Source organism: Equus caballus, chromosome 1, assembly GCF_041296265.1.
Source record: "Equus caballus isolate H_3958 breed thoroughbred chromosome 1, TB-T2T, whole genome shotgun sequence".
Lineage (NCBI taxonomy): Eukaryota > Metazoa > Chordata > Mammalia > Perissodactyla > Equidae > Equus > Equus caballus.
Window position 1 is genome coordinate 83,221,459 of NC_091684.1, and position 11,750 is coordinate 83,233,208.

Sequence of the window (11,750 nt, forward strand, 5' to 3'; positions counted from 1 at the left end):
TATATATAAGATCATGCCATCTGCAAACAGTGAGAGTTTGACTTCTTCCCTCCCTATTTGCATTCCTTTCATTCCTTCCTCTTGCCTAATTGCTCTGGCCAAAACCTCCAACACTCTGTTGAATAAGAGTGGTGATAGAGGGCATCCTTGTCTTGTTCATGTTTTCAGGGGGATGATGCTCAGTTTTTGCCCATTGAGTATGATGTTGGCTTTGGGTTTGTCATATATGGCCTTTATTATGTTGAGGTAATTTCCTTCTATCCCCATTTTGTTCAGAGTTTTTATCATAAATGGCTGTTGGATCTTGTCAAATGCTTTCCCTGGACCTATCGAGATGATGATGTGGTTTTTATCCCTCAATTTGTTGATGTGGTGTATCACATTGATTGACTTGTGGATGTTGAACCATCCCTGTGTCACTGGTATGAATCCCACTTGATCATGATTTATGATCCTTTTGATGTAATGCTGAATTCAAGTTGCCAAAATCTTGTTGAGGATTTTGGCATCTATGTTCATCAGCAATATTGGCCTGTAGTTCTCCTTTTTCATGCTGTCCTTGTCATGCTTTGGTATCAGCGTGATGTTGGCCTTGTAGAATGTGTTAGGAAGTGTTCCATCCTCCCTAGTTTTTTGGAATAGCTTGAAAAGTACAGGTATGAAATCCTCTTTGAAACTTTGGTAGAATTCCCCAGGAAAGCCGTCTGGTCCTGGGGTTTTATTCTTTGGGATGTTTTTGATTACTGTTTCAATCTCTTTCCTTGTGATTGGTCTGTTCAGACTGTCTGCTTCTTCTTGACTTAGCTTTGGGAGATTGTAAGAGTCCTCTGTGTTTTGGCCTACCCATTGACTTCTGCAGTTTCTTATTTCCTTATTTATTTTTGTGTCTCTGTTCTGTTTTTAAGTTTAGTGGCTACCCTGAAGTTTGTATTCAGAATCTCATGTATAACATAGTTCACTTTCTGGTGGCCTCTTATTTCCTTAGCCTAAACTGATTCAGTCCCTTTCCTCCTCCCCTCCTAAGTTATTACTGTCATCTCTCATTCCAACTTGTGTTGTGTGTTTGTGGTTAGTGTGCTAAAATTGTCTTTGTTTTTGGTGTTTTCCTTCCCTTTACCCTAATGCTATAGTTGTATATTTGCTGTTCTATTCTGATTGTTTGTCTCCTTACTCTGTGTTTTGTGACCCCTTTCTCCCTTTTTTTCTTTCTTTAGGTGTGAGGGCCTCCTTTAGGATTTCTTGTAGGGGGAGTCTTGTGGCTACAAAGTCCCTTAGCTTTTGTTTGTCTGGAAAAGATTTAATTTCTCCCTCATATATGAAGGATATTTTTGCTGGATAGAGTATTCTTGGCCGAAGATTGTTATCTTTTAAAGTTTTGAACATGTCATTCCAATCTTTCCTAGCTTGTAAGGTTTCTGCAGAGAAATCTGCTGAAAGTCTGATAGGGGTTCCTTTGTAGGTTATTTTCTTCTGCCTTGCTGCCCTGAGTATTCTTTCTTTGTCATTCACTTTTGCCAGTGTTACTACTGTATGCCTTGCAGTAGGTCTTTTTACATTGACATATCTAGGAGACCTGAAAGTTTCCTCCACACACGTTTCTCTCTCATTCCCTAGATTTGGGAAGTTCTCTGCTATTATTTCTTTGAGCATGCTTTCTGCTCCATTCTCCTTTTCTTTGCCCTCCGGGATACCAATTATTCTTATATTGCACTTCCTCATTGAGTCGGCTATTTCTTGGAGATTTTCTTCATTCATTTTTAGTCTTAGTTCTCTCTCTTCCTCTGTCTGGAACCATTCAACCTGTCTATCTTCGATTATGCTGATTTTCTCCTCTATGGCGTCCACACGGGCATTCAGGGAATCCATATTATGTTATATTTCTTCCATTGTATTTTTCATCTCTAGTATTTCTGATTGATTCTTCTTTATACTTTCAATCTCTTTTGTGAAGTAACTCCAGAACTCGTTGACTTGTTCCTCTATATTTTCCTTTACCTCATTGAGTTTTTTGACGATAGCTATTCTGAATTCATTGTTGTTTAGTTTACTTATTTCTGAATTCTCAGGACATAATTCTGGGTGCTTGCTTTCCCTCTGGTCTGGAGATTTGATGAATTGACAGATGCTGGAAGATGGACAGATGCTGGAACTACTGGTCTTGTCCATTGATATTATTCGGTTGCAGTTACAGCGTGTTGCCACTAGATGGAGGTGGAGAGCCATGTATTCTGAGACCTCCACCTTCAGCCAAGATGGCCGGCACAGTGCATGTTGGGGGAGGGGGTACACTTTCTCTTGTCTGCAGACCCTGGTTTCTTGATCAGCTCTCACTATCTGCTCTCGTGGGGTCTTGGCTTGAGGAGGTCACCACATGTGAAAGCTTTTGCCCCATTAGGGGGCTTCTGTCTGGGCTGCAAGGACCCTAGGGGGTCCTGGGTGATCCTGGGGATTTACAGCCCCTTCCCCACTCCTCCCCTCACAGAGCTTCCTGCAGGAGCATCCCAGTCTTTGGGGAGAGGGGGAAGCGAAGTTCTCTCTTACCCCATTCCAGATCCTCTGAGGGGGGCTCCAGCCTCTCCGCCCTCTGTCATTTGGCTGCTGTGGGTCTCTGAGGATTCCTGTGCTATTAGGATATTTTTTGTTGAAATTTGAATGCTTCGTTTTGTTGTATGTTGGAGGGGAAAGAGTGCTGGGCAAGCTCATTCACCATGACGCTGACGTCGCTTCCAAGGAATTAACTTTTAAATGCACATGTTGGGTTGTAAACCTCTAGCTTCTTATTCAGAAATTACAAGTATATATAAAACTTGAGGTTTGTATTTTGAAAAAACATACTACTTGTTAAGGAGCATTAATTTCATAGCCACTGTGAGGTATTCAAAGGAAATCAGAGATAAACACTTGTAAGGCCATAGGTTGTAGTTGGAAATAGGAAAAAGAAACTGAAGTGTTTTAAATTTCTGTAGTTGACAGGGAATGTTTATGATACAAAGGACTATTATCTAATGTTGAGATAGAATGAGATGTGTAGAATGTAATTTTAAATTTCAAAGTAAATAGAAATGGAAATTCTAGAGATGTTGGTGAAGACTTATTTGGAAGAAGAAATGAGACAATGTCATTTCCCTGAAGAATGCATGAGTTCTGAGAAAGCTAAAATGGTAATGTCAGCCAGCTGAGTGAAATTCTAGCTTGAACTTGAACAATTTTATGGCAAGTTTATGGTCTGGCATGTCTAGAAAGAAAGACACTTATTGTGGACTTGTGGAGTGATAACAGCTTTGACACTGAGTATGAATGTAGTTGGCATAAAGTCTTCTTTTCCCCAGAATCGTAACTTTGGTCTGTTTTGTCTAATGGTGCTTGGAAACAGTGGTTTCTGGACAGATTTTCTAACACAGTTGGTGTTGTTGTAGTCTATATGCTGAGCAGGAAGACAACAACATGAATTATTCCTGAGAATTCTTAGGGTAAACAAATATAAGTATCAATGACTGTTTTAGGTCAGGTCTTCCATGGTTTTAAATATCAAGAAAACCCAGAAAAGTGGAAATATGAGTGTAAAAGAAAAAAAAGTATTAATATTGTGTCAAAGCAAGTTTAAAATGAGGAAAAGTTAGCATCTGGTGGTAGAATAGGTTCACTTTTGAACAATCTCTGAGAGAATAAGCTGAATGTACCACAACTAAAAACAACTAACAGATCTGGTCCTATTGCAGTCTTCTTTCTTTTCTCTTTGATTTTACATTTCCTGGTAGACATTTGTATTCTTTGTAAGTCACATGAGTAGAGGGAGAGTTAGAAACTAGGCTACAGGACTCCTTAGGCATGAAAAATTGGTGGTTTCAGAAATTTAATTTGATATTAACACTATACAAAATAAACAATACATAATAAAAAATAAAAGTGATTTTTAGAAGAGGAGAATGAAACTGGAAATGTAAATCATAGAATTTAGCTGCAATAATGTAAGTATAAGGAGAAAATTATGTAAAGTCTGAGCTGCTTCCTTCAAAAAATTGAATCATTCCTCTGATATTTTTCCAGGGCTCTCATAACTACAAATCTTGTTGTCTCTTTAGTTCTGTCTTTCATCTCACTGGATCAGCTGGGTTTTTTTCCTCCTTCAAAATCTGTTTTACTGTATTCATTGTGCTTTGTATTTATTTGTAACCTCTATATTAAGTCTTGAGGTAAATATTTGTAAGTTACCAAATGTAGATGTGTGTGTTCTGAGTTTCTGTCACCTTTTTTCACTCTTATCAGGTTTTGTTTGTTTTTTTCTAAGTCAAAAGAATGGGGGAAGTGAACATGGTGGATTATTCTTATTTTAAGAAACTAAATCAACTATATAAAAGGGCATTTGTATATATGTGTAATTTCATCATAATTATAATATGATTCTTAACTTATGGTTATTTTTCTCCTTTCTAGAAGTCTGCAAAGTTGATAACCAACTGGAACAGAGTCACAAAATCCAGGACAGACATTTCTGGCAAGCTCCATTTCTCAACAACAAAACACTGACTATAGTGAGAGGTAATGTATTAGGAAATATGTTTAATTTTAGCACAGACCTAGTTCCTTCCATAAAAATACCCAGTAAATGTGATTTATGTGGTATGAGTTTGAGACACATTTCAGAATTAATTATTAATAAGAAAAATTATTTAAGAAAGAAGCCTGATGACCTCAGTGCATTTGGGAAATTGTTCCTTCATATTAACCGTGAAAAAACTCATATGGGAGAGACACCTTTTGAATTCATTCAAAATCAGAAATACCTCAGTCAAAATGAAGACTTCTTTCCATATCAGAAAAGTAAAAACGTAGAGCAATCTTTTGAATACAAGGAAAGTGGGAAAGATTTCCATGAGAAAGCAGTTGTCATCACCTATAAACAAGCTCACATAGGAGAGAGTCCTTGCGAACATAAGGAATGTGATAAAACATTCTGTAATTGTTCAACCTACATGGTCCATAAGATAACAGAAAAAAGAGAAAATCTTTATGAGTTTAATGAATATGGGAAAACCTTTGAGAAGTCATGTCTCTTGAAACATAGAGCTCATTTGAAGGTGAAAGGTTATGATTGTATTGAAAGAGTGGGTAATTTCAGCAGGAGATCAAACTTTCCTGACAGAGGAGAGAGAACATTTGAATGTAACAACTTGAGAGAACCTCTCTGGGAGAAGTCAGTTCTTAATGTAACTCAGAGAACACATGCACAAGACAAAGTCTATGAATGTAATGAATGTGGAAAAGCATTCTGCGAAAAGTCAAAACTCACCAAACATCAGAGAATACATACAGGAGAGAAACCCTTTGAATGTAATGCATGTGGGAAATGCTTCTCTAGGAAATCCCTCCTCACTTTACATCAGAGAGTCCACACAGGAGAGAAACCCTATAGATGTAATGAATGTGGGAAATCCTTCTCTAGGAATTCACACCTCATAATACATCAGAGAACTCACACAGGAGAGAAACCCTATGAATGTAAGGAATGTAGAAAAAGCTTCTACCATAAGTCTTATCTCACAGTACACCAGAGAATTCACACAGGGGAGAAACCCTATGAATGTAATCAATGTGGGAAAACCTTCATAAGCAACTCAGTCCTCACAATACATCAGAAAATACACACAGGTGAGAAACCTTTTGAGTGTAATCAATGTGGGAAATTTTTTTCTAGGAATTCATACCTTACAATACATCAGAGAACTCACACAGGCGAGAAACCCTATGAGTGTAAGGTATGTGGCAAAACCTTCTGTCACAAGTCAGATGTCAATAAACATCAGAAAACTCACATAGGAGGAAAACCCTATGCATGTATTCAATGTGGGAAAACCTTTAGTCGCAACTCAGGCCTAAAAGTACATCAGAGAATTCACACAAAGGAGAAACCCTATGAATGTAATGAGTGTGGGAAATCTTTCTCTGAGAAATCAGTCCTCACAGTGCATCAGAGAATCCACACAGGAGAAAAACCTTATAAGTGTAATGAATGTGGAAAAACCTTCTACAATAAATCAGACCTCACTAAACACCACAGAACTCACACAGGTGAGAAACCATATGAATGTAAGGAGTGTGGGAAATTCTTCTCTAGAAATTCATACCTTACTGTACACCAGAAAATTCACACAAGGGTGAAACCCTATGTATGTAAGAAATGTGGGAAAATTTTCTATTATAAGTCAGACTATGCAGTACATAAGAGAACACACAGAGGGGAGAAAGCTTATCACTGTAGTCAGTGTGAGAAAACCTTCACTTGCAATTCAGTCCTCAGATCACATCAGAGAACTCACACAGGGGAGAAGCCCTATGGATGTAATGAATGTGGGAAAGCATTCTCTGAGAAGTCAGTCCTCACTGTACATCAGAGAATACACACAGGGGAAAAGCCTTATAAGTGTACTGAATGTGGAAGGTCCTTCTATCATAAGTCAGATCTCACTAAACATAGGAGAACACACACAGGGGAGAAACCCTATGAATGTAATCATTGTGGGAAAACCTTCAGTTGCAACTCAGGCCTGAAAGTACATCAGAGAAGACACACAGGGGGAAACCCTAGGAATGTATTGAGTGTGGGAAAAACCTCTAAGAAATCAGTTCTCACTGCACATCCAAAATTACAGGGGAAAGACTCTTACAGCAATGAGAGAAATCTTTCTCTAGTGATTCATTCACCTCAAAATACTATGGAGAAGTCACACAGAACATGACCCCTATGAATGTAAAGAATGTGACAAATCTTTTACCATAAGTCATATTCCAAACTAAATAAGAGAATACACATAGGGGAAAATACTATGAATGTGGTGAATGTTTGAAAATCTATTATAAATAGGACCACTAAAAATTACTGAAAACATGTAGAAGAAACCCTCCTAATGCATGTATGGAATGTGGGGAAATAGTTTTATTATAGTTAGAGCTTATTAAATGAAAAATTTACATAGGAGATAATCTCTGTGACCCAAATGGATGTAGGAAATTCTTCCTCCAGAATTTGGCCATTAATAACAATCAGATAAACCAGAACCTGGGAAAAATTGTTAACGTCTTGTGTTTTTTGAGACCCTCATACACAAGTTGTATTCACTGTATGTCAGAGAAATAATAGAGAAGATACCCAAAGGATGCAGCAAATGTAGTTGAGCCTATATCAAGAAATGCCATTTTACTGAACAAGACAATTGATATTGAGATGAATTCGTAAAGATGTTTTGAATGTAACAAAATTCAGACTTTATTATGTCTGAAGAGTGTATTGAAGGAGGTCTGTCAGTTTAAGAAATATGGACAGAAATTTTCCTTTAGATATGATGTTATTCTAAAGTTTTGTTTTGCTCTGATCTCAAATGTTTCAGTAGAAATAAAAAAAATAGACATAAAAATGTTAACTGTGGAATTTGAACCTTCTTTTTAAAAACAAATAAATTGAATAATTTTCTCAGCCTCTGATTCCACTTTTGGAGAAACACATATCAGCATGACCCTCCCTATCATGAACCATCACATGTTTTGGCCTAGTCTGTCCCCCAACTACGCTATTACCTCTGCAAATAATGCCTAATGGTCTGATTCATCCTGGGATGTACTTCTAGGGGATCTCAGGATGGGCCAGCCCCACACCAGAGTAAACACCAGACCAGCCACAGACAGCCTTGAGGCTGCATCTGCCTCCTCTTCTTAGGTTCAGGAACCGCAAACACCATTGAATGTGTGAATAAAGCTAGAGTAATGCCTAGAATATTCTAGGATATATGATCTCAATACTGAGGTCATATATTCAAATTTACGGGAAGCTCATCATAGCTTACTTTCTTGACTCCAAGCCTGTTGACCCAATTATAGCCCACCCTTTCAGGGGACAGAAACTTGGTATTGTTTTGGTGAAATACTTCATATGTGTGTCAAATTATGAGCAATAACATAACCATCAGTATACCTATTGCATGTTGGAAGTAAGGTATTAGAAGAATAGTTGAAGCATCTGCATAACATCCCCAAACGCATTCCACGTCCTATAACCTTTACCACATTCAATACTTTACTAAGTTTGGTTTATATTGATCCCGCATCTCATTACTTTTACAGTAATAACATACATACATTATTGCATGTGTGTGTGTGCATAATTACACTGTTTTGTAAGTATTTATATCAGTGGGGACCTGTGTTCCGCAACTTGCTATTTTCTTCAAATGAATAGTTTTGATATATGTATGTGTTTATATATTTAGTTCTAGTCAATTCATTTTAATAAAGCATATATGAGTAAGTATAACGATATTGTCTATTTTCCTGTTATCAAAGTTTTCAGATTTTTCAGTTTTACTCTTAAAATGGTAATGCTTGAAAGTTTTTTAAAAATCAGTTCTGAGGTATTATTTAAACATGATAAAATATGCACTATTTAAGCAGCCAATTTGATGAGTTTTAAGAAGAGTATACCCACATGTAATCACTCCTACAATTAAGATAGACAACATACCCATTATCCAGAAAGTTTTCTAGCTCCTTTCCAAGTCACTCCTGACACCTCCCTCTCCCTCCTGGCCCCTAGCAACTGATAATCTTCTTTCTATCCCTGGGTTAGATTAATTTTTAAAAATCTCCTTTCATATAAATGGGGTTGTACAAGATGTTCCCTTTTGTCTTTCTTCTTTCGTTTAGCATGATTTTGAGATTCACCCCTGTTTTAGCATGTGTCAGTAGCATTTTTATTGCTGAGTAGTATTCCATTGTATGCATATATTACAGTTCATTGATTCACCTGTTCACAGTTATTGATTATTATGAATATAGCTGCAGTGAATATTCATGTGCATTTTTGTGTTGACATGTTTCTATTCCTTTTGAATAAATACTTAGTAAAATTTCAGGGTTTGTAGGGTTAGTATGTGTAATGTCAAACTTTTCTGAAGTGGTTGTTCCATTTTACATTTATGTCAGCAATGTGTAACAGTTCTGATTGTTCCACGTTTTTCCAAATCGATTGTTCCACATTTTTCCGAATACTTGGTATGGTCCCTTTTGAATGTAGCCATTCTAATGATTGTATTTTGCTATTTCACTGTGGTTTTCATTAGTATTTCCCTGATGGATAATGATGTTATGCATCTTTCACTTACTTCTTGGCCATTCGTGTATCTTATTTTGTGAAGCATCTGTTCAAATCCTTTGCCACACTTCTTAGTTGGGTTTTTTGTCTTCTTATTACTGAGTTCTAAGAATTCTTTATTAATTATGAATGTTTTCCCCCAGTCTGTGGCTTTTCCAAAGAAGCTTTTCATTTTGATAAAGGCCAGCTTATTTTTTTTCTTATCAAAGAAATATTTGCAGATCCAATGATATCAAAGATTTTTTTCACATTTTCTAAATGCTTTAACTCTGTGTTTAAGTATATGACCTATTTTGAGTACATCTTTGTGTGTAGTATGTGGTAAGGGTTGAGATTTATGTTATTCCACTTGCATATTCAATCATTTCAATACCATTTGTTCAGAAGATTATACTTTCCCCATTGAATTACTTTGCCACCATTTTTGAAATCCAGTTGATTCTTTGTATTTGTACGTGTGTGTGGGGGTTACCTATAGACCCTTTATTCTGTTCCGCTGACCTATATATCTTCTTTACACTACCTGTATTCCCTTACATTTAGTAAGTCTATGACATAGTATAAATTCTTCAACTTTGTTCTCCTGTTTCAAAATTGTTTTGCCTATTCCCAGGCCTGTTCATTTCCACTTACATTTTAGAATGAACTTGTCAATTTCTAAAAAAAAAAAGATAAAGGCTGCCTTTAATATTGTTTTAGAATTTCATTGACTTTGTAAGTCAGTTTGGAGAAAACTGACTTCTTAGTTTTGACACTTCTGATCCATGAATATATCTCTCTTTTCAATTGGATCTTTAATTTCTTTCAATAGTGTTTCATAGCTGCTGGAGTACGGAAATTGCACGTTTTATTAAATTTCCCTCTAAGTATATCTTGGTTTTGAATGCTATTATAAATAGTATTGTTTATTTAATTGTGATTTCTTATTGTGTTTTGTTAGTAAATAAAAATACAATTGATCCCTGTGTATTGACGTTAATTCCTTTAACCTTGATTAGCAAACTTAGCTTGGGTAGCTTTTTTGATTCCTTAAGGTTTTCTCTGTCTATGATCATGTCTCTTGCACTTGCTTCTTCCTTTCTAATTTTCGTGCTTTTTACATCTTTTTTCTTGCCTTATTGCATTTTTACTACAATGCTGAAGAGAAATGGTGACAAAAGATATCCTTGTCTCACTCTCAATCTTAGAGGGGAGCATTGAATCTTTCACCATATTTCATGTCACTTGTAGGTTTTTCAGATTTAGGGGTTTTTTTTTTTTTTCTATTTGGGTTCTCTGAGAGTTTTATCATGAGTAGATGTTGATTTTTGTCAATTGGTCTTTTAAACATAAAATCTAATAATCACGTGATTTTTTCTTTTACTTTTCTAGTGTGATTAATTGCATTTATATATTTTTGAATGTTCAGACAGCCTTGTATTTCTGGGATAAAATCCACTTGATTGTGATGTATCGTTTGTATATTGCTGAGTTTGATTTGCAAATATTGTGTTAAAGACTTGTGTCAATGTTCATGAAGAGTAAGCCTATGAGCTAAATCTGTACTGATGTCACCCATCTCGTTCTTAATATTGGTAGTTTGTTTTCTCTTTTTCTTAATCAGTCTTGCTGTAACTTTATCAGTTTTACTGATTGTGTTTTTCAAAAGAATGAGGTTTTGGTTTCATTGATTTTCTCTATTGTTTGTCATTTTTCTTTTCATGGACTTCTGTTCATTTCTTTGTATTTTTATCCTTTCACTTATTGTGAGATTAGTTTGTACTTTTCCTAACTTTTAAAAATAGAAATGTAGGTCATTAATTTTGAAGTTATTTTTATTCTACTGTAAGCTTTTAAAATCTGAATTTCGCTCCAGCATCTAGAAATTTTGTAAGTTACGTGTTCATTTTCATTTAGTTCAAAATATTTTCCAATTTATCTTGAGATCTCTTTTTCTTTTTCTTTTTCTTTTTTTTTTTTTTGGTGTAAAGGATTGGCCTTGAGCTAACATCTGTGCCAATCTCTCCCTATTTTGTATGTGGGTCACCACCACAGCATGGCTTCATGAGCGGTGTGTAGGTTCTCGCCTAGGATCCGAAACTGCCAACCCTGGGCCTCTGAAACGGAGCACATGAACTTAACCACTGTGTCACCGGGCCAGCCCCCTTGAGATTTTTTTTGATATGGATTCTTTAGAAAAGCCTTGTGTAATTTCCAAATATTAGATTTTTCAGATATTTTTCTGTTTTTCATTTCTCATTTAGCTTCTTTGTGTTCAGAGAATATAAATCTTTATGACTACATTTGTTTTAAGTTCAAGGCTTCTCTTATGGCTCAGTACATTCTCTTTCTTGGTGAATGTTCCATGGGCACTTGCAAAGATTAGGTATTCTGCTGTTACTGGGTAAGATGTTCTAAAATGTCAGGTCGAGTTGGTTGATAATGTTTTGCAAATTTTGTATATTTGTGCTGATTTTCTCTCAATTTTTTATCAATTTTTAAGAAAGGAGTGTTAAAGTCTACGACTGTAATTGTGATTTTGTGTTTTTCTGTTCTGTCAGATTTTCATGTAACTTGAAGCTCTAATTTCAGAGCATTCACATTAAAATTATGTCTTTTTTTCATTGTG

The 11,750-nt window shown here is 35.9% G+C and overlaps 1 protein-coding gene across 4 annotated transcripts in view; it reads left to right on the top strand.

Annotated features, from left to right (window-relative positions):
• The window catches only part of LOC100056282 (zinc finger protein 33B), a 33,310-nt gene extending 25,839 nt beyond the window's left edge, over positions 1-7,471 (top strand). For all 4 annotated transcript variants that reach the window (XM_023646827.2, XM_023646812.2, XM_023646818.2 and 1 more), the window contains one exon: positions 4,435-7,471. In XM_023646827.2, coding sequence (XP_023502595.1) covers positions 4,435-6,737 — 2,303 coding nt within the window. In that variant the 3' untranslated portion in view covers positions 6,738-7,471. The remainder of the gene's footprint in view (positions 1-4,434) is intronic.
• Positions 7,472-11,750: the final 4,279 nt, after the last annotated feature.